Source organism: Mesoplodon densirostris, chromosome 11, assembly GCF_025265405.1.
Source record: "Mesoplodon densirostris isolate mMesDen1 chromosome 11, mMesDen1 primary haplotype, whole genome shotgun sequence".
In the NCBI taxonomy this organism is placed as follows: Eukaryota; Metazoa; Chordata; class Mammalia; order Artiodactyla; family Ziphiidae; genus Mesoplodon; species Mesoplodon densirostris.
The window spans coordinates 68626432-68650840 of record NC_082671.1 but is presented as its reverse complement, the minus strand read 5'-3'; the positions used below and the strand labels follow the sequence as shown (position 1 = coordinate 68650840).

Below are 24409 nucleotides of genomic sequence, written 5' to 3'. Positions count from 1 at the left end.
AAAATAAATTTTTGGATCTTGTGCAAATACTCTGTGTCTCCTAAGGCCTTGCCTTCTAGCTTTGTCAAGATGATCCAAAACTTTCTCCTTTGCTATTTCTAAGAGAGCTCTTTTGTCTTCTTTCTCCATTTCCATAATGATCTGTTTTTAGTTATGATGGTATACTTTTCAAATTCTCAACTATCTGCTTTAAACAAGTCATTTATACGTATCTGTTGGGATTTTTAACATTTCTAATGGAGGAGATAATTCCTTGATTCAGAATACCAATTTGCAGTGTTCCTGGTCTTCAGAAGGCAGTTAAAACCAAAGTTTTTAGATCTGGCACTTTTTTGACACCACAGTGCTGATCCAGACAGCACCATATTTGCAAGAAGATTACTCTGGCTTCTGTTTCAGCAGCCACGTAGTTAGAGTAATCAATGCTAGATGCATGAAAATGAAGTGTCTGGCAGTTTTTATCATAGTGCAATGGACAGAATGTGTTACTAACTTAGAGGATAAGAACCTATAGGAAAGAGGATGACAGATGGTGTCTGTTGGGCCAAGTATCATGACTATTATCAGATCCAAATTCTATCCTCGTTTACTGCTAATACACTCTAACCTTGTTTGTTCCTGGTGTTTCTCTTTTCCCTTCTTGCATTCTGTTGCTTCACTAACCAACACTCATTGTGATTGGCTAACTACTACTACTTTTCAGCTGACTTTGCCTTTCTCCAATCAAGATGGGTGCCTTGGGGATGAGGCTCCCTGCTCTCCCTTCTCCCCTTCTCCCAGCTACAAGCTGTCTCCCTCTGGTTCCACACTACCCAACGTCAGCCTTGGAGCAATCGGCACAGGGCTCAACCCCCAAAACTTCGCTGCTAGACAAGTAAGGAGGCCTCTCAAATTTATAACTGCTTGGCTGTGGCCTCGCCTTGGCCCTGGTCTGCAGTTTATTGCATCATTTGTCTGTCTTGGGAAATTTGTTGATTACTGAATGCACAGAATGATATTAAGTACAGGCTTTAGCTCTCTCAGCCCATAGAACCCATCTCTCTTCATGTTTCTCAACATGGATTTTATTTTAAATATGTTTCTTTTGTCTTCCCATTTTTGGTCATAAGTTTACGTTGAATAGTTAACTAATGACTGGCTTAGGAAAATGTTAAAGAAGCTTACAGGTACCTTCTATCATCTAATTTAGCAACATATTTGCCATTTTTGAATGTTTGATTGAATGGCAAGACTACTTTTGAGGTCTTTTCAATCTAATAAAATTGCTAATTAGAAAACAGCAGCAAAACTAGTAAGATTAAATATTGGAGGGTTACAGCATCTTAAAAATCCAGTGTCTTTAAGTATCATATTACCCAGAGAAGGGTAACTTACATGTTAGATAATGAAGCTTTAAGAAGACCCATGTTGCCCAGTGTTTGATTCAGCCTGGAGCAGCGCCTTTCCTGGGGTTGGATCTGTCAGTCCTCCAAGGAAGGGCTGTGCAGCAGAAACAGGACTGGCAGGGCTGGCCTGATCATGCCGCCTCGCCTTTACAGGCCCTGGCGGACAGAGCAGGCCTCTGTCTGTCACCTTGCAGTAGCTCTGTTGTAGTTTTTGTGGAGAAAACCAGGAATTTGGGGACAATTCCTTTGTGACAGTGGCTCCAGTGATACTTTCCTGGCCTTAGTTCCATGACTACTTACTTGTCCTTCTGACTTTCATCTCTGAATGTCACAGAAGGACATTTAATTATTAGTTGCGTCCATTCTGTTTGCACGTGATGACTTTCACATAGAAATGAAAGGATGGTATAAAACACCTCTTACGCTATAGTCCTTAAGTCACATATAGATCGTTCTTATGCTTGCTAATTGTTGCCTTAGCACATTTAAAAAAATGGATTATATTATATCCATGTGTTCAGATTGCTTAACTCTGGATTGAGAGTTATAGGTCATTTTTTGTTTTCTTCCTTGATATTTCGCTCTTTTTCCTAATGTTTCCACAGAGGATATGGCTGTGTATTACTTATATAAACAGAGAAGAAACAATTATATCCATTTTGGTGGGGAGGAGGTCTTTTTTGGGTTGAGATATATCACATATAAGATTGTCTTAATACTCTTGGTTAATGGTGATCATAAGTATGCTCCCAGGATCACCTGATTGTCAGATACTTATAGTACATAAACTTTAGTATAAGTGACCAGCCAAACTAGCTGTGCACTGGACTCTAAAAAAAGGTCATTTCTCTTCATGTTTTTGATCTGTGGATTGCTACAAAGTCCATTGTGAACCAAGTTGATTATACATGTTCTATCCAAATATGGTTATGGTTTTTTCACACTATTTTCATGCAGAGTTAACATACTTCATAATTTCAAAATAAAATTTGAGGTTTTTTCCCAAATTACAGAAGATTTCAATTAGCTTGATAACCTTGTTTTTAATTTATATACCCTTCTAAGTTAAACATTGTAGTTGAGGCAAATATCACCAATAATTATTAGGCTCAGGTCATCAATTAAAGCCTCACATACAACAGTGAAGCTATAGAAATAGCCAGATAAGACACCATTAATGTGTGTATATATATATATAATATGCTTTTGATGCTGGTTTTCCTAATCTCTAAATATAGTTTTAAAAAAAGACTGGATTTGTATGATTACCATTAAGTACATTACTGTGCAAAACAGCTACTTCTAAGCCAAGAAGATGACCAACCTGTGATGCCAAGGTTCCATATTAAAAAATAGAGAAGGTGGGAGTTCCCTGGTTGGCCTAGTGTTTAGAATTCTGGGCTTTCACCGCCGTGGCCTGGGTTCCATCCCTGGTCGGGGAACTGAGATCTCACCAGGCACATGCCATGGCCAAAAAATAAAAAAGCAAGATTTAACAGTAAATAATGAATAAAAATGATCTAAAAAGGGTTTTATTTTTTTTAAAAAGGTATTTTTTGTGGGGCTTCCCTGGTGGCGCAGTGGTTGAGAGTCCGCCTGCCGATGCAGGGGACACGGGTTCGTGCCCCGGTCCGGGAAGATCCCACATGCCGCGGAGCGGCTGGGCCCGTGAGCCATGGCCGCTGAGCCTGCGCGTCCGGAGCCTGTGCTCCGCAACGGGAGAGGCCACAACAGTGAGAGGCCCACGTACCACCAAAATAAAAAATAAAAAAAATTAAAAATAAAAAAGGTATTTTTTGATAAACTTATGTTGACTTATCTTTGTTATTATCTGTATCAAATATATCAAAGTGTTTGGTATGGCTTTAGAGACACTTGACAATGAAAACCTAAAACCTTTGGTGGGAGTGGGATGGACTCTTTCTCCTACGAATAGGAAAGTAGGGCTTGATTTTACAAAAACCAAAAGAGGCAAATTCTTTGTAATGCCTCTTACCAGAAAGAGAGGTTGAAATTTAAATTGACCCGTACAGAGCAGTTTGGAGCCCTACAAAACATAGGTTCTGGCAAGGACTTCAGCTGTCAGAAACCCCACCATCCAAGGACCATCCATGAATAATTAACATCTAATAACAAGGTCGTTACTTTGATAGTAAAGTGTGAGAATGATCTTAGTGGAATAGTCTTAGCAAAATGAATGTTTCCTATTTTCCTGGGAAGGATTAGTAGCTAAGCTCCAGACTACCAGGATCTCAGAAAAGTTAGAACTGAGCCATTTCACCTCAGAATGACAAGTTTGATTAGTAAGACAGGAGAGGCAGAGATATTAGAGTTTCTAGAACTAAAGGTCTTTTCATGTTTAAACAGTCCTTTGGGAGATTTAAAATTCATGGTGGATCTTTGATTTTCTTTTATGAGATGTACACAGACTTTAATTGCCATTTCTACTTTATATTCATAATCATTTTTATTTTCAATACTTTTAAGTTCATTAATTCCCCTGAAGCAGTCCCTTAATCTATTTTGAATCATTAAGCCATCAAAATATCTTTGGTGCTCTAGAACTTAAGGACAAAATTCTTCTTTAAAATTGCCTTTATCCCCATGATTCCAGGGATAAGATGATGGTGGTGACCTCAGCTCAGAGCGCACAGACTTGGTATAAGTGGTGTAGCTGTCTTCACTGACGGTGCTCAGTGGGACGTTTGTTTTCAAGTGTATAAAATCGGTGGGTCATGGATGTTTGCAAATGATGTGCTCATCCTACAGACCAGGGCTTGATTGAGTTTCTGGGAATACAAAGAGGGAAATATTAAGCTGGTGGTGGAAAGACAGGATGGAAAATAACTGTAATATGATTTGATGATGGATCCTATCAAAGAGTTTTCAAGTGTTTTGAGAATGTAGAGGTGGGCTCAGTGAATCTGTGCAATGAGGAAGGTTTGGGAGAAGACTTTGTTGATGAGGATGACCTCTGAGCTGGGCCTCGAAGAGGCCACGTGAAGATGGTATAGAAAACTACATCAGGCAGCGTCAAGTATCAAATATGATTTCTTTGCTTCTCTGCTAGAAACAAGTCAGAGAGGAAAGGCCATCATATACAGCCCAGCTTTTTATAGCTCTTTGATTGGCGCAGTCTAGAAGTGCTTCAGTGAGTTGCTCCTCCAGAAATCAGGGAGCTAAGCTTGTTTTTTGACTAGACTGATAGCCATACATTTGAATGAGAAGTTACAGGTGAGTAATGTTTTGTTTTGGTGTCCCTGGAATGATTTTTCACTTTTTCCCTTTCTTCCTTTTTTATCTCACTCTGTGGTTGATTCACATTTCCTCATCTAGTAAAGAAGGGACCAAGCAGACCCAGGACAGGGAAGGATGTTTGGATCTGGAGTAGGATCCTCAGGGAGCTAGGCTCACAGTTGGGTGGCACTGATTTTATGATTGAATCAACCAATTCAGAGAAGTCATATCATAGTATTGTTTTACAACTGGTATTATTCACAAGCCTGCATTTTTACTCAGGTGCTTTTTAAGGTGCGTCTCAGGTTATATAGTTTGAGAATAAATTCGGTAAACCCAATCTTAAAAAAGAAAGTAGTTAAATAAATGTTATACTGCCTGTACCTTTCAATAACAACAACAACAAATTAGTGTTTTTTCTAACATTTGACTAAATTTAATGCTTTTGGTTTATAGAATGCATCAGACTGCAGGGGTGGTGATGATATGCCCATGATTGGATTTGAATACTTTTCTGAGCATTCTGAGATCAGGAACTTTTTTCAGTTGTAAAATTCTGTGATTCCATGGAACACGGGATATGATCCTTCTGAGGGAGAGAAAACCTGAACTGTTTCTTATTTGTGTTTTCTTATGTTAACAAAAAGCCTCACCGTCGCTGTTCCGTTGACAGGGTGGCAATCATGGTTTGTTTGGAAATAGCACAGCACAATCGAGAGGCGTGCACACCCCCGTGCAGCCGCTGAATTCTTCTCCTAATCTCCGGGCGCAAGTGCCTCCCCAGTTCATTTCCCCCCAGGTAAGCAGTTCATTGATCCACAATTCATAAGTAAAGTCCAGGTGGTTACTAGTTGTCAACTGACTGGTTTTGTGGGCGTAAAAGGAATAACAGTTACCCATCTAAAATGGGAAAAATCCAGATGCCAGGGATCAAGATTTTTAGAACAAGATGGCAAATCTCATTTGTTTTTCTTATTGTATCGTGCAAAGTAGATGTTTTTACATGAAAAGCATTATGATTATATTCCTTTTAGATCTCCTGTATATTTTCCCAGGACTATATTGATTTTTAAATTGTGTATAATTAAAACTACTGTGTAAATTCTGATGTGTCAACATTCAGAAGTTGGTTGCCCTCAAGGATTCGCAGGGTAATTGCCAGGTTCTAGGTTATTCGGAAGAGTTTTGAGGAGATAACATACTAAAACAATGACTGCGTGTTCTGGGGGCGGTTAAAGATCTAATGAAGTGGCAGAGACTTATTCACAGAGCAGTGTAGGACACGGTCCTTTGGGTACCATGGGAACCCTTTAGGACCCTCTGTTAGCAGGAGATTGGACGAGTTGTTCAGGGGTATAGGTGAGAGATTTGTGCCAGTCTACCACATACTGCGTCTCGTACACCTTTGTGGGAAACAGGTCTGAGGAGCAGAGTAAAAGCTGATAAGCCCAAGTAAAGATTCAGTGTGTGAATCAAGGTCAAGAGCTTTGAGTCTGTCCCATCGTATAAGAGGGGGTGGGGTACTTACTAGATCCAGCCAACAGGTTGTGAAGGGTCAGGTTTTGTTGTTTGTTTTTTGATACATCTTGTTAGACAGAGCTTAAAATATTTATTTGAAACCATAATCTATAGATTTCATATCCTGCTTTGGACGTTGAGTCTGTCCGCCTTGGTAGAGGAAGGAATGTTGATCGTGCCCCCGCCCCCATTTTCACATCTTCACGGTCCTATCTGGAGTCCTCTTTGGGTCTCTCTTCTTCCCCTTCCCTTTCTCTGAGTTCCACCCATCCTTCAAGTCCCAGGTAGACAGAGCTGTTCCTGACTTCCCCAGCACTTTACAGTGGCAGTGTCTTGCCTTTGGGAGCACTTGCCAACGTGCCTTGCCATCAGGCCAACAGCCGTCCGTGGTTATCGAACGTCTGCAGTGTTCCAGGTTGTGTGTTGGCAGTGCATGGTTGAAGAAAACGCTGCCTCTCCCATCGCTGCCTCCTGGAGTTGTGGCGGTGATGGCAGAGTAGTCGATAGATAGTGTGCTGCATGGAAAAGCTTAACAGAGTTTGGGGAGCTGGGTGCGACCTCACACTAGCAGTGACATTTAAGCTGGGTCTTGAAGAACGAGTCAGAGTTCGCTGGGCACAGCCAGATGGAGGGTGCCTTCCAGGAGGCAGGAGCAGCTTGCGCAGGGGGCAGTAATATCTGGAAGGACACGGCACGTTTGGGGAAATGCGGTTAGTGTGAGTAGTTGGTTTGAGCTTGTGGAAGTGTAGGTATGCTGTCTAGAATGCAATAGGAAGAAGCTAGTCAGGAAGTTTGGGACCAAATTTGGAACGGTTTTGTTTGCCTTGCTAAGTAGTTTGGACTTTGTCCTTTGGTCACCATGGTTTGTAACATTATCTTGGCTGCTACTTAAAAATACAGTTTCTGGGTCTTCCTCAATCTGCTGAGACACAGAGTCTTGGGTGTTGGGGCCTCATCACCCCCAGGGGATTTTTATGTGCTCCCTAGAGTTAGGCTGCTCCTGCTAAAGATAATATAGTATTAGGCAAGATTTCTCAGCTGAGTGGCAGTATAGGAACATTTAAGTATTGGAAAAATACCACCGTGATATAGACGACATGTTTGAATGACAGAATCACTAGAGCAAAGGAGATCAGTTACGAAGCTAGTGCAGGAGTCCAGATAAGATAGTGGCAGTCTGGGGGACTTCCCTGGTGGCTCAGTGGTTAAGACTCCATACTTCCAAAGCAGGGGGCCTGGGTTCGATCCCTGGTCAGGGAACTAGATCCCACATGCATGCTGCAACTAAGAATTTGCATGCCACAACTAAGGAGCCCACAAGCCACAACTAAGGAGCCCACCTGCCACAACTAAGACCTGTTGCAAATAAATGAATGAATGAATGAAACACAGCATTAAATTTAAAAAAAGATAGTGGCAGTGGGAATTAAGACCTCCTTGTGAAAGTCACTGGTGATCTTTGTGTTGTGGAATACAGTGATCTGTTCTCCAGTTTTTACTCATGTATCAGCATTTGACACAGTGGATCACTCCCTCTTTTTTGAAACAATTCATTTGGCTTTCAGACATCTTCTTTATTGGTTCTCCACCTGCCTTTTCTTGTCTTTCTGCTTTACAAGTTCTTCCTCACTTCCCCAGTGTTTAAACATCAGAGTACCCCAGCCTCAATATCTGAACCTCTTCTCACCACTTACATCCACTTTTAGGTGATTTCACCCAGTGGAATGACTTTAAAATACTGACAGTTCCAAAACTGTGACTTCAGCCCAGATCTCTCTTCTGAACCCCAAAGACTTCTGGCCATCTTTAGTAGGATGCCTTATAGGCATCTGAAGTGAACACGCCCAAAACAGAACTTCCTGCTTCATCCCACCCTCCCCTCAAAACATCCTCTTCCTCCAAGTACCTGGCACTCTCATCCTGCAGGTGCTCAGGCCAGAGCTGGTTGTGAGTCCTCACAGCGCACAACCAATCCAGCAACAAATCCTCCCTTCAAAACTTCATCCAGCGTCCGACCATTTCCTGCTGTGACCATGGTCTCCTGACTGGTCCCCCCGCTTCATCCCATACTTGCTCCCTCGAGTCTTGTTTTCTGCCCCGAGTTCACACTGATCCTCTAAAACCGCACTGTCCAGTGGAGCCATTAGCCACATGAGCACTTGAAATGTGACTTGTGGAATGGAAGAACTGAATTTTGGTTTTAATGAATTTAAATAGGTTAGCACCTACTGTATGGACAGTACAGATGTGGAACATTTCTGTCGTCACAGAAGGTTAAGGTAAATCATGTTACTGCTTTACCGGGACCCCTCTCCTGGCTTCCTCTCTCACTGAGAATACAAAGCCAGCTCTTCACTGTGGTCTTCAGGGCTCTTGGTGACCTCCCTGCCCCCCACACTTGCTGCTCTCCTGTTCATCCAGACCTCTCCAGCCAACTGGCCCCAGTGCACGGAACATACTCCCAGAATGCTCTTCTCCCAGATTGGCACATGGCTCCGTCTTTATTTCCTTCAGAGCTCTGCTTCAGTCCCACCTTATCAGGGAGGCTGTCCCAGGCTGTGTATAGTACACCACCACCACCGTTACTCACCCCCACCCCACCCCCAGGAGGGTAATAAGCTTCACAGCGGCAGGATCTGTGGCTGCTCTGTTCGTTGCTGCATCCTGAACATCAACAACTGTGCAGGGCGTGTATTTTAAGTTCAGTAAGTATATGTCAGGTCACAGGAAGATGCATTTCAGAATGATCTAGAAAGTGGAATTGTTAGGAAAGCACAGTGAACTTAGTCTGAGAGACTTAGGGGCTGCAAATCTCTTTATGACCAAAGTATCTGCTCTACTTGGAAAAGAAGAGTACTTGTGTTCTCCTACACTTTTGAAATGTGTTTATTTAGCAAAACATGGTTAACATTTATTTAATGCATAATAAGGGCAAAATATTAAACAATGGAATGTTCAGTTTTTTCCTGACATTTACATATTTTAAAAAACAAAGCAGTTGGGTAGGTTTAAAAAAACTTTTTTTTTCAAGTAAAGAGAATATAATAACTGCACTGAAAGTTTGGACTGTGCAGAAAAAAATTCTTTCTTTTAAAAAAATTTATTTATTTTTATTTGGCTGTGCCAGGTCTTTAGTTGCGGCATGCGGGATATTTGTTGCATATGTGAGCTCTTAGTTGCGGCATGCATGCGGGATCTATCTCTCCCACCAGGGATTGAACCCAGACCCCCTGCATTGGGAGCACAGAGTCTTAATCGCTGGACCACCAGGGAAGTCCCAGAAAGAAATTCTTCCCCAAACTACCCTCCCACCCCACTGGATGCAATGACAAGAATTATTTTTACATAATCCCCTATCCAGACTTTGTTCGTATACAGGCATGCTTTTCACATAACTGCATTCATGGTCACAACAGCCTGCTATTTTCATTAACGTTGGGTCATAATATTTTCTGGTTACTAATATAGTCTTCAAGTTGATCATTCTTAATGAGGAAGGCAAAATGTTCCATCAGGTAGACTTGATTTGATTTCCCTTTCCCAATTATTGGATATTGTTTCTAATTTTTCACTGTCATAAGTAACGCTGTAGAGAAATCCTTTATACATAGATCGTTGCCCACATTATTTCTAAATTTAGTTGCCCAGAATGAAATTTCTGGTTCAAAGCACATGAACATTTAAAATTCTTATTTTTCTTTTTTAAATCCATTCCCCAGACTTTATTTTATTTTATTTTTATAAATTTATTTATTTATTTATTGGCTGCGTTGGGTTTTTGTTGCTGTGTGTGGACTTTCTCTAGTTGCGGTGAGCGGGGCCTACTCTTTCTTGCCGTGCATGGGCTTCTCATTGCGGTGGCTTCTCTTGTTGCGGAGCACGGTCTCTAGGCGCGCGGGCTTCAGTAGTTGTGGCACACAGGCTCAGTAGTTATGGCTCGCGGGCTCTAGAGTGCAGGCTCAGTAGTTGTGGTGCACAGGCTTAGTTGCTCCGCGGCATGTGGGATCTTCCTGGACCAGGGCTCGAATCTGTGTCCCCTGCATTGGCAGGTGGATTCTTAACCACTGCGCCACCAGGGAAATCCCTGAACATTTAAAATTCTTAATGAGCGACTTCTCTGGTGGCACAGTGGTTGAGAATCAGCCTGCCAATGCAAGGGACACGAGTTCAAGTCCTGGTCCGGGAAGATCCCACATACCGCGGAGCAACTAAGCCTGTGCGCCACCACTACTGAGCCCATGTGCCTTGAGCTCGTGCTCCGCCACAAGAGAAGCCACTGTGATGAGAAGCTCATGCACCTCAATGAAGAGTAGCCCCCGCTCGCCGCAACTAGAAAAAGCCCATGCACAGCAACAAAGACCCAGCGCAGCCAAAAATAAATAAATAAATTTATAAAATTCTTGATGAATATTACCAAATTTTACATCCATTTTAACTGCTTTTTAGGGACAGTCAATAATTAATGTAAACATAGGAAGAAGATATTGAAACTCATCTTTAAGATTTGTTACAAATGTTCCATACCATGGGTTTTTTCTACCTTGCCTTTTTCTTCCTGTTATTCAAATGTTCAGAAAGTAACATATGCTAGAGGTATTTGTCTTGCTTTTATTTTTATTTATTTTTTAATAAAGAGACCATTTTTTTTAACTTTTATTTATTTTTGGCTGCATTGGGTCTTCATTGCTGCGCACAGGCTTTCTCTAGTTGCGGTGAGCAGGGGCTACTCTTCGTTGCGGTGCGCGGGCTTCTCATTGCAGTGGCTTCTCTTGTTGTGGAGCATGGGCTCTAGATGCACAGGCTTCAGTAGTTGTGGTGCGCAGGCTTAGTTGCTGTGCAGCATGTAGATCTTCCCGGACCAGGGATCAAACCCGTGTCCCCTGCATTGGCAGGAGGATTCTTATCCACTGTGCCACCAGGGAAGTCTGTCTTGCTTTTAAATTGCTGTCATTTTGCACTTGTAATGCTTCATTAAATGCCATATTGACTCCCAACTAGAGCTTTACTTTCTCCAGCCCAGCTGGAGATTGAAAGGATTTTAAGCCAGAATAATTAATTCCCTGCCATGGGAATGTGCAAGCCTGCACTTTAATTACTCTGCAACCCAGGTATGAATAGTCATTTGCCAGGAGCCCAGTGAAGCATCTGTCTGGTCCTTTTGTATTCACTGGAAGAGGACAGTACATGTGAATCTGAAGAAGGGAGAAGTTGAGCAGTGCTAGATAGGAAGTCCTCAAAGTACAACCTTGATAGTCTTTATAACTGTCAATTTATAGAACATATGAGATGCTGACATTTAAATTAACATGTAAAAATACCTTGTGTTAGCATTTCTTTCCTTTAAGGTCCTTCTGTATCTTTCTATCTGTAAATAATATGTTTCATGTTCCCTTTTTTGAACTTTATGTAATGAAATCATACAGTATGTAGCCTTCTCTGACTTTTTTACTTGATAATGCTTGTAAGATTTTCCCATGTTGATTTAGGCAGTTGTGGTTCATATTGTATTCTTCTATATGAATATACCATCATTCATTTACCTATTCTACCCTACTATCGATAGACATTTGGGTTGTTTCCAGATTTTTGCTATTATGAGCAGTGCTGCTGTGAATATTTCTCTATTTGTCTCGCAGGATGAATTTCTCTAGCGTACTGCTGGGTCATGGGCATGTTTTACTTTGAATGGTGGTTTCTTTAGCTAGTTTTGAGTAGCAGGAATAGTAAGGAAGGTGGTGGGATCATGGGCTCGTGGCAAGGGGTAACGTACATTCTCAAGACTGAAGAAAAATGGTAATCAGGAGACCAGCTGATTTGTCCAGTAGGTCTTTTAAAACTGAAAGAGGGGGCTTCCCTGGTGGCACAGTGGTTAAGAATCCGCCTGCCAATGCAGGGGACACAGGTTCAAGCCCTGGCCGGAGAAGATCCCACATGCCGCGGAGCAACTAAGCCCGTGCGCCACAACTACTGAGCCTGAGCTCTAGAGCCCACAAGCCACAACTACTGAGCCCACATGCCACAACTACTGAAGCCGCCTGGGCCCCTAGAGCCCGTGCTCTGCAACAAGAGAAGCCACAACAATGAGAAGCCTGCGCACCGCAACGAAGAGTAGCCCCCGCCCACCGCAACTAGAGAAAGTCCACGCACAGCAACGAAGACCCAACGCAGCCAAAAATAAATAAATAAATAAATAAAATTTAAAAAACTGAAAGAGGGCTTCCCTGGTGGCGCAGTGGTTAAGCATCCGCTTGCCAATGCAGGGGACACGGGTTCGAGCCCTGGTCCGGGAAGATCCCACATGCTGTGGAGCAACTAAGCCCGTGCACCACAACTACTGAGCCTGCGCTCTAGAGCCCGCGAGCCACAACTACGGAAGCCTGTGAGCCACAACTACTGAAGCCTGCACGTCTAGAGCCCGTGCTCCGCAACAGGAGAAGCCACTGCAATGAGAAGCCGCGCACAGCAACGAAGACCCAATGCAGCCAAAAATAAATTAATTAAATTAAAAAATAAATAAAACTGAAACAAGGGAGGAGAAATGACAGTTCAGACAATGGCTCTTTATTTTGGAGGCCAGTAGGTTGGGAAAGAAAATAAGCAAAGGAGATTTCCCATGAATCATAGATGAAAGCTTTGGAAAGGAAGTTAGAAACATGCTGATCAGTACAGACGGCCTGGATCAGCACTGTCCAGTAGAAATGTTACACAAGCCCCATAATGGAATTTAAAGTTTTTAGTAGCCCCTTTTAAAAGATAAAAAGAAACTGGTAAAGTTAATTTAATAATATATATTCTTTAAACCAATATATCTAAATTATTATCATTTCAACCTTTACTCAGTGTTTTTAAATTATATTAAAATTTTTACTTTCCTTTTTTTAATACCAAGTCTTTGAAATCTGGTGTGTATTTTACACTTAGAACACATCTCAGGACTTCCCTGGCAGTCCAGTGGTTGGGACTCCACGCTTCCACTGCAGGGGGCATGGGTTCAATCCCTGGTTGGAGAACTAAGATCCTGCATGCCATGCACTGCGGCCAAAAAAAAAAAAAAAACCCCACATCTCCACTTAGGTTAGCCATGTTTCAGCTGCTCAATAGCCACATGAGGCTAGTAGTTAACATACCAGATGGCACAGGCCTGCAAACAGAGTTATTGTATTCGTTTCTTTTCTAGAAACTACCACAGCAAATGACCACAAACTGGGTAGCTTAAGACAACAGACATTTATTCTCTTACAAGTTCTGGAGGTTAGACGTCCGATAACAAGGTGTCATCAGGGTTAGGTTCCTACTGCAGGCTCCAGAGGAGAGTCTGCTCCGTGCCTCTCTCCTAGTTTCTGGTGGCTGCTGGCAGAGCTTGGTGTTCCTTGACGTGTAAAGGAACCATCACCACCTCCATATTCACGTGGCATCCTTCCCTGTGTGTCTCTGGACTTTCTCTTCTTCTAAGGACACCAGTCATTGGATTAGGGCCCACTGTAATCCATTGTGTCCTCATCTGAAACTTGATTATGTCTACAAAGATCCTTTTTTTTTTTTTTTTTTTTTTTTTTTTTTTTTGCGGTACATGGGCCTCTCACTGCTGTGGCCTCTCCCCTCGCGGAGCACAGTCTCCGGACGCGCAGGCTCAGCGGCCATGGCTCAGGGGCCCAGCCGCTCCGCGGCATGTGGGATCTTCCCGGACCGGGGCACGAACCTGTGTCCCCTGCATCGGCAGGCGGACTCTCAACCACCGCGCCACCAGGGAAGCCCTACAAAGATCCTACTTTTGAATAAGGTCACATTTCTCAGATCACAGTTGGGCATGCATTTGGGGGGGGTGGGGGACACAGTTCAACCTGGTATAGTTGCTAAACCAAATGAATTTAAGATTCACACTGTGAAGGTAAGAAATACGATTTCATGGGTCACTGAGGTATGGTCTAAGACTCTGGTTGGGATTTGGTGTGATAGGGTAGGACATATCTCCACTCGTAGCCTCCTTCCCTGTCCCCAACCGCTCCCACCCCCCCCCAAACAAAAAAAAGAAAAAAATCTTTTAATACAGTGAGGTTAGAACCATTATATCAGAGACAATAAGTTAAGCCACACTGGTGACCATTTGGGTGAACTCAAAGGAGAGATGAAGAAGAATTATTATTTGAGGAGTTGTGGAAGGTGTGTCCCTCGTGCTGGCCATAAAACTCGTGCAGAGGTGAAGTGCACAGTAATGGTGTGCCTGCTCTGAGCTCGTATCTGCTAGGGGTCTGTTAAAATAGAAAATCAAATAAGGTGGGTTTTTGTTTTGTTTTGTTTTTTAAGTCAGTTTATCTTTTTTTTTTTAATTGAAGTATAGTCGATTTACAATGTTGTGTTAGTTTCAGGTGTACAGCAAAGTGGTTTGGTTATATATATCTGTTCTTTTTCAGATTCTTTTCCATTATAGGTTATTACAAGATATTGAATATAGTTCCCCATGCTATACAGTAGGTCCTTGTTGTTTATCTGTTTTTTATATAGTAGCGTCAAACAAGTTTTTTAATTGGTTGGCAACACTCAGCATCTCGTAGAGAGTAGAGAGGAAGCAGCTGGGAAAACTATTACTTTAAATCAAAATACTTTCCAAAATGAGAGAATTGATAGTTTAAGTGCAAGTGCCTGAGATCTTGGAAGAAAACGAGTTGGTGAGCCAAGTATAGGAAACTTGAACTTAGATGTTTTTAGACTAGAAACTGTCAAAGAAAAGATAGGCAGATATTCTTGAGAATGTAGCAGAGACAGTGACTCAAAAGTATTAGGAAGCTGAAGAATTTAACCTTGACTGTGATGCTAAAGAAAGGTAACATGGGAAGACCCCATGGCCTGCTGATGAAAGCTTTCTGATGACTCGCGATTTATAGGGTCATTTTTAAAAGATGGAAAGTTAGGGTATGCAAGCAAGGGTGAATGTGTGAGAGTCATGCTGGGAGATTAAAACACAAAATAAGTTGAGGCTTGTAAAAAAGTAGGCAGGTCAAAAGTGTCTTAGAGCTTGGTTTGGTGCAATGTGGTGACTGGGAAAGGAATCATAGCTTTGACTCTTCATATAATGCTGACTGATTAAGTGGAAAGAAAATTTTTACTGCTTTTGTCTTCTCTGTTAAGAGTAAGGGTGTTCAACCAAAAGGGTTTAAGATGCATTAAATCCTACAGCAGAGAAAGAATTTGTGGAAAGAATTGCAGAGCCCTGACTGTGATCTTTGAAGAATGCTTGGAGTCTTCAAGGAGGAGGGTTTAATAATGGCAACCCCTCTTTCCTGCCCAAATCCTGAATTTTTAAGACAAAAAGAGGAAGGCTTCCAGGGGCCTAAACATCCCCTTTACTACCGAGAAGGCCGATACTGGAGAATGTGAGCTTCCTAATACTGAATTCCAAACTTACCCCCTAGTGACTGGAATAGTGCACTCCTCCTTGTGGGCTTGCTGCCAGGATGTAAGGGAAAGAGGCCCAGAGTGTTATGATAAAGGTAGATGCCCCTCTGTGTGGAGCCTCAGGTCAGCAATGGGAAGGAAGCACCTCTCCCCTACGATGAAGTAAGGAGAATGGGGGAATTTTTTTTTTTTTTTAATTTTGAAAGAACAAGGAAAGTGGCTTAAAGACTGATGAACTTGATGCCAATTCCAAGCAAGATTCTAGACGAGATTATCAAAAACATGGTTTCTGAGCACCTGTACTAGGAATTGAGAATCGTAGTTTGCTAACATATTTGAACTTAACTCGTTTTCTTCACTGATTGGTAAAAAAATTTTGGATTATAGGAACAATAAAGTTGTTGTATCTCTATTTTGACAGGTCATTTGACAGGCTGTCTAAAACAGTTGTGTTGATTAGAAATGATTGACTATTCCTGGACTTAGACCAGTTGCAGGTTGGAAGGACGTTTTTAATGGCACGTGACTAGATTTATCTTCAGCTCTGTCAAGTTCAACATTCCCATCAGTCACCAGATGGGGAAACTCAAACTGGGAATAAGTGAAATAATAGGTAGAAAATAACTTGGTGGGGTGAATGTTAGTAAGTTAAAATATGAGAGGTTCATTCATCTAATAGGTGTTTATTGAGCATCTGCTATATGCCATGCATATAAAGATAAATGTAAAGTTCTAAGGATCAAAACATAAATTAATAAAAATTTTAAACCCAGCTGCTTAAAAATTACATGGGGGAGTAAAATGCCCCATGTAGTTTTAATCTAATGCCCCATCTGCAATTTTAATATTGTAGATTTTAATTGACAGTAGGCTTAATGTGTGAGTTAGGAGATATGATATGATCATAAGAGAAGTTGAGATCTTAGGAACTGTTAAAAGCATGGCTTTTAGAAGAATGGTTAGTGATGGCCAGGTCTACCCAGTATTAGACAACTTTAGGAAATGGCTTTTCTGTCCTGGGCTCTGCATTGAGAAATTGAATGAGATACAGGTGAGAGAACTGATCATATGTAGCCTGGAGATGAGATGCAGGGGAGCTGTAATCATTGTCTGGACATCTGAAGAACCATCCTGTGAAATAATATGAACATGTACGGAGTGCATTTCTAAGCATTTGACATGGACTAACTCGTAAAATCCTCAAACAACCATTTTGGAGATAAGAAAAGTGAGGCTTAGAAAGGTTAAGTAAGTCACTTACTCTGAGTCCTATACCTTAGAAATGGCAGGTCCACACAGTCTGCCTCTAGAACTAAGCTTTTGACCAGAATGCTATTTACCACTCATGGAAGAGGGAGTAAGTTTGTTCTCCACGGCACTTACTCATTCAGTGGGTTCAGTGGATGTTTTTATAGCACATTTCCAGTAATTAACTTCTCAGACAAAAGTTATATTATCATTAATTTTTTTCTTGATGTTTTCTAGATTGTAAAATTCATAATTTTTATTGTAGAAAAACTGGAAAGTCTAAAAAGAGAATTAAAAAGCTCCTGTAATTTCACCACTCAAAGACAACCATTGTTAACACTTTGGTGTATTTCTCCCAGTCGTTTAATATTTTTCATAAACATTTTTCAAGGAATAAATTGGCAGTGCTTGCTTTAGCTCTAATAAGATTCATTTCACAGGAAAAAAATATTTTATTTTGATAAATTCTGAAAGTTCCTTCTTTTGGCTAGGTTTCTGCCTCAATGCTCAAGCAGTTTCCCAACAGTGGCCTGAATCCAGGTCTTTTCAATGTGGGGCCCCAGTTATCTCCTCAACAAATTGCCATGCTGAGCCAGCTTCCACAAATTCCCCAGTTTCAGTTGGTAAGTAGCAGATTTTCCTCCTATAGCTAAAAAGATTACTTGGTTTTTTTTCTTTTTTTTTTCTCTTTAGCTTTTATTTGCTTCATTTCATGCAAACTGTTGAGTGTGCTTAAGGGTTGATATATCAGCTCAACTGCAGGTAAATGTGACCCGTAGACTGGGAACTCGGTGGTGCTTCCCTCACGGGCACTTGATTCATTCACAGGCCCTTTCAGTTTTCCCAGTAAGTCTATCTTAGGAAACTTTCGTCCTCTCTTTCTCCCCTGCTTTGTAGGCGTGTCAGCTGCTCCTGCAGCAGCAGCAACAGCAGCAGTTGTTACAGAACCAGAGGAAGCTTTCTCAAGCCGTGCGCCAGCAGCAGGAGCAGCAGGTACGTGGCACTGGAAGGGTCCCCCTGGTGCTCCACGGGAGGAATGCATCTCTGCTTAACCTCTTCGATGGCAAACACGACTCAAATGCCGCCTTTCCCCGTGAGGTTCAGGGTGTTGGCTTCTCACGTGTCCGTTTTCCCTTGCGCCTGCTCGCCTCCAGCTGGCTCGAATGGTGAGTGCCCTGCAGCAGCAGCAGCAGCAGAGGCAGCCCAGCATGAAACATTCGCCGTCTCATCCCGTTGGGCCCAAGCCGCATCTGGACAACATGGTCCCCAACGCTCTAAATGTGGGGCTCCCAGACCTTCAAACCAAAGGGCCAATACCTGGATATGGTTCTGGTAAGCTGTGAAGTAATGAAAACTGCCTGTTGAAAAATACCTGCCAGTCATGTTCTCAGCCTGGGGGTTGGACCTACATTACGCTGTTTTCACAACAGCTGTGCAGGGTAGGTGAATATTTGTATCCCTCTCTTTCTGGTGAGATATCTGAGTTATTGATATCCTAGAGTCTCAGTGGTTTCCTGAAGCTCACCACACAGTAAATAACAGAGACAGGCCTCCACCTTCTCTGGGTCCAAAGCAGTCTTTTATTACTTGTGAGTGGCAATCAGCTCTCCTACCACCAGGAATTTTTTCAAGCCAGTTAAATGTTTGTACCTGCTGTGACTGCTACACACGTCTGAGGTTATAATCTAATAAATTATGTACAAGTTGAGGCGTTTAGCTCTCCAGATAAAATTACCTTCTCTTGAAAAAATGGGGAACTGATATTAAAATTGTAAGGCAAACTGATAAAATTCTTCTGATATTAGTATCTCATCTGATTTAAATAGAATTAGCACAAGTAAAGTTATACCTTTGACATTCATCAAGAATTTGTTGGCAGGCAAATCGTAGCTCTTTCAGAACTGGGGAACATGTTGTAAGCAGAGTCCAATCAGTGAGGCAACAGTGATTTAAAAATAAAATTAAAAAATTAAAAAGGTACCACACCCCACAGCGTGTTTCTTCTCAGACTGACAACATTTAGATTTTCTTTCAGTAAAGACCATACTGTTCTCTGCAAACTCAAAGACAAGAGTCTGGGGAGACTTGAAATCCATACTCCCAGGTGACAAAGTGACCCTGGACAAATGGCCCTGCTCTCTGTGCTCTGTGAGGTGCCCACTGCCCCCCTGGGGAGGCCACATCCAGAGAAGAGCAGAGAGTTCAAGGACTCCTTGATCCTGTATAGTTGTAAGGGAATTAATTTACAGATCCTGAAGTTCTACCAACTGTACTTAAAAATGATTTGCCTGAGAACTGACTTTTAAATTCAAAATAAACTTTCTTCCATATGACATAAAAGAAGGGCAGATTCTCCACCATCCCGTATCCTATTAGAGCATGCTTCTCTGAGGTTCCAGGCAAGGAGGAAGCCTCCCTTGATGACTAATAATGGTGCCATTACCCCTGGGTTTCCAGTCTTCACCTTCTGAATCGTGTCTTCTGTTACAGATGAAGCTTGACATAAGAGCCTGGGTGTGTTGGTGTGTGTTCAGTTGTCCTGAATTTAGACACTGTACATGATAGTGAAGTGGGGCAACTGTGCTTCTTTTACATCCACTTTAGTCAAAGGGTGCATAGTTCTTGAAAAGGAATCCAGTCGTATAAAGCAAAGAGAGAGCATCTGGAGGCCACAAGTGGCTTTTCCACTTGTTTTAAGAACACAGTTCTTTTCAGGCCTTCTCAGTACTCATCCTGAGGGTATGTCTTAGTTGAAAAGAAAAGCACCTTTGAACAGCTTGAGCAGTATAGTTTAGTGAGACTGACTCTTTGAAACACGTTTTCACAGCGAATCAGGTAAAGCCTGTGGATAAACTTTTATGTGATTTCCTTTAGACTGGGTATGCACTGGTCAATTAGTTGTTAAAAACCTAAAATCATGATGTATTTATTTCAATGACAGTCTTTATAACATCTTTACTATCTGCTGCCCCCTATTTAAAAGTAAAATTATGTGTTGGCTACAAATCTGTTAATTTTTAGCAGTGTATACCTCTCTTATTTATTAAATATATAGAAAAATTTTATCATGATGTCTTATTAGATTAATCGTGTTGTTTGTGATTATTATACTCAACTGTTCCTAATGACTAAAGGTCAGAGTTCAGTATATATACATATGTACATTTACTGAAGAAATTTCATGTTTTTTTTAAAAAATCATATTCCTGTTTCATAAGTAACTTAAAAATTTAGTTCTGCATTATAATCCAAATTAAGTAAGGAGGAAGAACATATTGACTTATTTACATCTGCTCACTTATTAAACAATGGATAAATTAATTTTATTAGGTCTTTATATTAATTGTGATCTGACCACTTATAATCTGCCTTAGAAGATGCATTTTGCAATTTATTTCACAGTTACAATTCTCCTTAATTCATATTACCACATTTCTTGGAATTGAAAAATTGGGACTGAAAACAAGTCTGATTTGGCTGGCTATTTTGAATAAATTAAATCTATAGCTGTAAGATTTTGATGAAAATATAGTTAAAGCATTTACACAGGTTAAATTTTTTTCAAAAAAGATTATATGGCAAAGCTGTAATAAAATGAATGAATATACATGAGTATAAATGGTGCTGAGTTATAGCAAACTAAAAAAAAAATACCTGTAGGTTAAAGACTAGCAAGAATAATTAAGTTTCTTAATAAATATTGATAAAGCCTCTACTAGTATATTTTCTCAGAATTAAAAAGTTGAATGACTTTCATGACTGCTTAACGGGTTACCCTTAGCTATTTTTGTTTCTGTTTTTTTTTAATATTTTTTTTTTGTCTGCTTTGGGTGTTCATTGTGGAGCGCAGGCTTCCCTCTAGTTGCAGCGTGCAGGCTTCTCTCTAGTTGTGGCATGAGGGTTTTCTCTTCTATAGTTGTGGTGCGTGGGCTCTGTAGTTTGCAGCAGGCAGGCTCTCTAGTTGAGGTGCGCAAGCTCAGTAGTTGTGGCACAGGCTTGGTTGCCCCGCGGCATGTGGGATCTTAGTTCCCTAACCAGGGATCAAACCCATATCCCCTGCATCGGAAGGTGGATTCTTTACCACTGGACCACTAGGGAAATCCCCCTAGCTGATTGTTTTTGTAAAGTAGATGGTTTCTAATTTTCTGCTTTTAGCAAAATGGAAAATATACCTAATTGAATTGTCACGTGATAATGACCTGTCTAAAAATTAGTATTTATACTAAATATATACTAAATACTAAAAGTAGTTTTAGTATTTGTTTTATTGAACTGGGGGTGGGGAGGAAATATACCTAAAAAGGAATGTAAAGAAATAACTGATGTAATTACAAGGCTCCTCCTTTTCCCCTTATTTGTGTAAGATATCTTAGTGCTTTATCAAGACTACAAAAATTTTTAAAAATAGGAATAGTGTGAACTAGATCTCATTCTAGTATTAAGTCATAGTCACTCACAAATATCTGAACTAATCGAGAAGCAAAGTCACTCATCAGGAAGGGCATGTCAAATAAAATTTTACTTTTTATGTTTAAAATTTATCAAAATATGTACTATTTCTGTGTGTGGTATATCCAGTGAAAAGTAGAGTTATGAATAGTAGAGATTAGATGAATAGTAGAAGTAGCAGAAGAATAACTGTATCTTTCCTGGTATTATGATGTGTCAGTATCACATGTGCATGTGGACATGGATTAGAACAGTTGTATTAAAGGGGCAACTGTGGATGATTTGTTTCTTTTATAATTTATTCTTTATTATAATTATTATTTTTTAACATCTTTATTGGAGTATAATTGCTTTACAATGGTGTGTTAGTTTCTGCTTTATAACAAAGTGAATCAGCTATACATATACATATATCCACATCTCCTCCCTCTTGCATCTCCCTCCCACCCTCCCTATCCCACCCCTCTAGGTGGACACAAAGCACTGAGCTGATCTCCCCGTGCTATGGGGCTGCTTCCCACTAGCTATCTATTTTACATTTGGTAGTGTATGTATGTCCATGCCACTCTCTCACTTCGTCCCAGCTTACCCTTCCCCCTCCCCGTGTCCTCAAGTCCATTCTCTACGCCTGCATCTTTATTCCTGTCCTGCCTCTAGGTTCATCAGAAACATTTTTTTTTTTTAGATTCCATACATATGTGTTAGCATACGGTATTTGTTTTTCTCTTTCTGACTTACTTCACTCTGTATGACAGACTCTAGGTCCATCCACCTCACTACAAATAACTCAATTTCGTTTCTTTTTATGGGTGAGTAATATTCCATTGTATATATGTGCCACATCTTCTTTATCCATTTATAATTATTATGAAACTCCAGGAACTTGTTTTTTATTCTGCAACCAAAGTAATAGTGGAAAATATAGAACTACGGCAAAGAGTGAAGGAGTGATCAGTTAAGGACAAGTTCATTTGAGAGAGTTTCCTTAAGGAGGTAAGCCCTGGGACAAGTGGTAGTGATGAATAGACAACGAATTAGAATGTGTGGCAAAGAAAGTAATTCTGGTAAGGACAGATAAGGTAACCAAAAGCTTGTATTTGTAAGAATGATAAGGGAGGTAAAAGGAATGCACTGGTGAAATGAGGCCCTGGAAAGGCAAGGGGCATGTCTTATCTCTGATTGTACCTTAGCTCCTAACACAGAGCCTGGCACAAATTAGGCTCTCCATAAATATTCATTGGACTGAAATAAATGACTTGTTTGATTAGAAGTTCTGTGTCGGGGAACTGGAGAATTACTGGAGGCTACTTGATGGACTGAAGAAGTTTGGTTTGATGAAATAGCAAGGACAGTCAAGTCAGTGTTTTCCTGGGTTTGGAGGTGTGATAGCTCATGAGCAGCCCCAGAGGTCACGAGTGGAGTGCCCTCTGCCTTCTATTAATGCAGCCTCTAGAGCACAGAATTCCTTTCATCCAGATTTGTTGAGCACATTCTATTCTAACGTCAGGCCAGTTACTATGTGACATCAAAGAAAGATACAGTTACATACAACCTTGCACTGATTTTCCTCTCATAGTTTTGCGTTTGTAGATTGGACCTTTCAAGGCACTGTTATCTCCTGTGGTTTTGGGGTTTTTGTTTTTGGTTTTTTTGCCCTCTTCAGGTTTTTTTTCCTTACCACACTTTAGTGCTTAGTTACGGTGCTGCCATATCGTGTTGGCATTTGATCCACAAGTTTCTAATGAGAAAGATGCCCACTTTACCTAAGGTTCAGGGGGAACTGCTCAAACTCTTTTCTCTCCTACGATGTATAACTCTTACTAATTTTCTTCATTTTATGTGTCACAGAAGAACTCTAAGCAGCTGAAATTAAATAACTTTAATTCATTGTGAGTTTTAAATTTTAGAGCAACTTTAAAGAAAATTAATATATAAGGAATGGTTTCTTATCTTACTAATCCTTACGTTCTTCTTTTTAATCTTCACCAGAATCCCAGCTTATTTTCAAAAGCTGTTTCTCAATGATTAGAACCGAGCTTTCAGATAGCCTGGAATCCAGGCACTTTGGGCTGGTTTTCTAAGTCAAAGGTAGAGGTGTAATTTGCCCAAGGAGTAAACCCACGTAGGCCACTAAAGCTGTATCAGAGAAGGCCCTTGTTCCTTTCAACCTCTCTGTCCTCCAGTCTCATTTCATTTTAGCCACATAGGACAAAAGTGAAAATATCTTAAACTCTTCTTTTTTAAAAAGAAGCGTTCGGGGACTTCCCTGGTGGCGTAGTGATTAAGAATCTGCCTGCCAATGCAGGGGACACGGGTTCAAGCCCTGGTCCAGGAAGATCCCACATGCCGTGGAGCAACTAAGCCTGTGCGCCACAACTACTGAGCCTGGGCTCTGGAGCCCACAAGCCACAACTACTGAAGCCCGTGCGCCTAGAGCCCGTGCTCCACAACAAGAGAAGCCACCACAATGAGAAGCCTGCGCACCGCAGCAAAGAGTAGCCACTGCCCACCGCAACTAGAGAAGGCCTGCGCACATCAATGAAGACCCAACACAGCCAAAAATAAATTAATTAATTTAAAAATAATAATAAATAAATAAAATAAAACGAAGGGTTCAAACTGAAATATTTCCAGCTCATTCCAAGGACTTCTGCTCCCCACCCACACCCTGCAAGCAATCACCTGGACTAGTAAAGTCAGTTACTAACTGTGTGAAAGGACAGTGTTCCGTATATTAATAGGAACATTTTAAACAGGTCAAGAAAGGTGTTAGAACTGATTTGATTTATTGTGCATTTATAAAACTATCCCTGACAAGAGAAGCACAGGGGAGAACAATGTGACCTGGGCCCCCAGTGGGAGTTGGATACATGGAACTTGAGGGCCAATGACAGCACCAGATGGTAGGAGAGTAAAGTGGGTACAGCGTGGAGTCTGGCCTAGCTGGAGCTGCACGTCCACTAGGGGAAGAACAGACCCCGCAGGCCACCTGAGCTGAGGCGTGGTAGGAACCCTGCTGACCTCCTTGGGTGTCCATGCTTGCATGTTGTTGCCACCCTGTCTATGGCTCATTCTCCTTTTTCTGTTTTTTATTCATTATTCTTCCCTTCCCCTGTTTCAGTGTTTGATTTTAGTCCTTTACTTCTTTTGAGCATCAATTTGAAAAGTATTAAATACAT

At 41.2% G+C, this 24409-nt stretch overlaps 1 protein-coding gene across 5 annotated transcripts in view; it reads left to right on the top strand.

Annotated features, from left to right (window-relative positions):
- Positions 1-24409, top strand: part of TNRC6B (trinucleotide repeat containing adaptor 6B) — a 258174-nt gene that overhangs the window by 218786 nt on the left and 14979 nt on the right. For all 5 annotated transcript variants that reach the window (XM_060112593.1, XM_060112595.1, XM_060112591.1 and 2 more), the window contains 4 exons: positions 5296-5421; positions 17273-17404; positions 17679-17774; positions 17936-18113. In XM_060112593.1, the coding sequence (XP_059968576.1) occupies positions 5296-5421; positions 17273-17404; positions 17679-17774; positions 17936-18113 (532 nt within the window). The remainder of the gene's footprint in view (positions 1-5295; positions 5422-17272; positions 17405-17678; positions 17775-17935; positions 18114-24409) is intronic.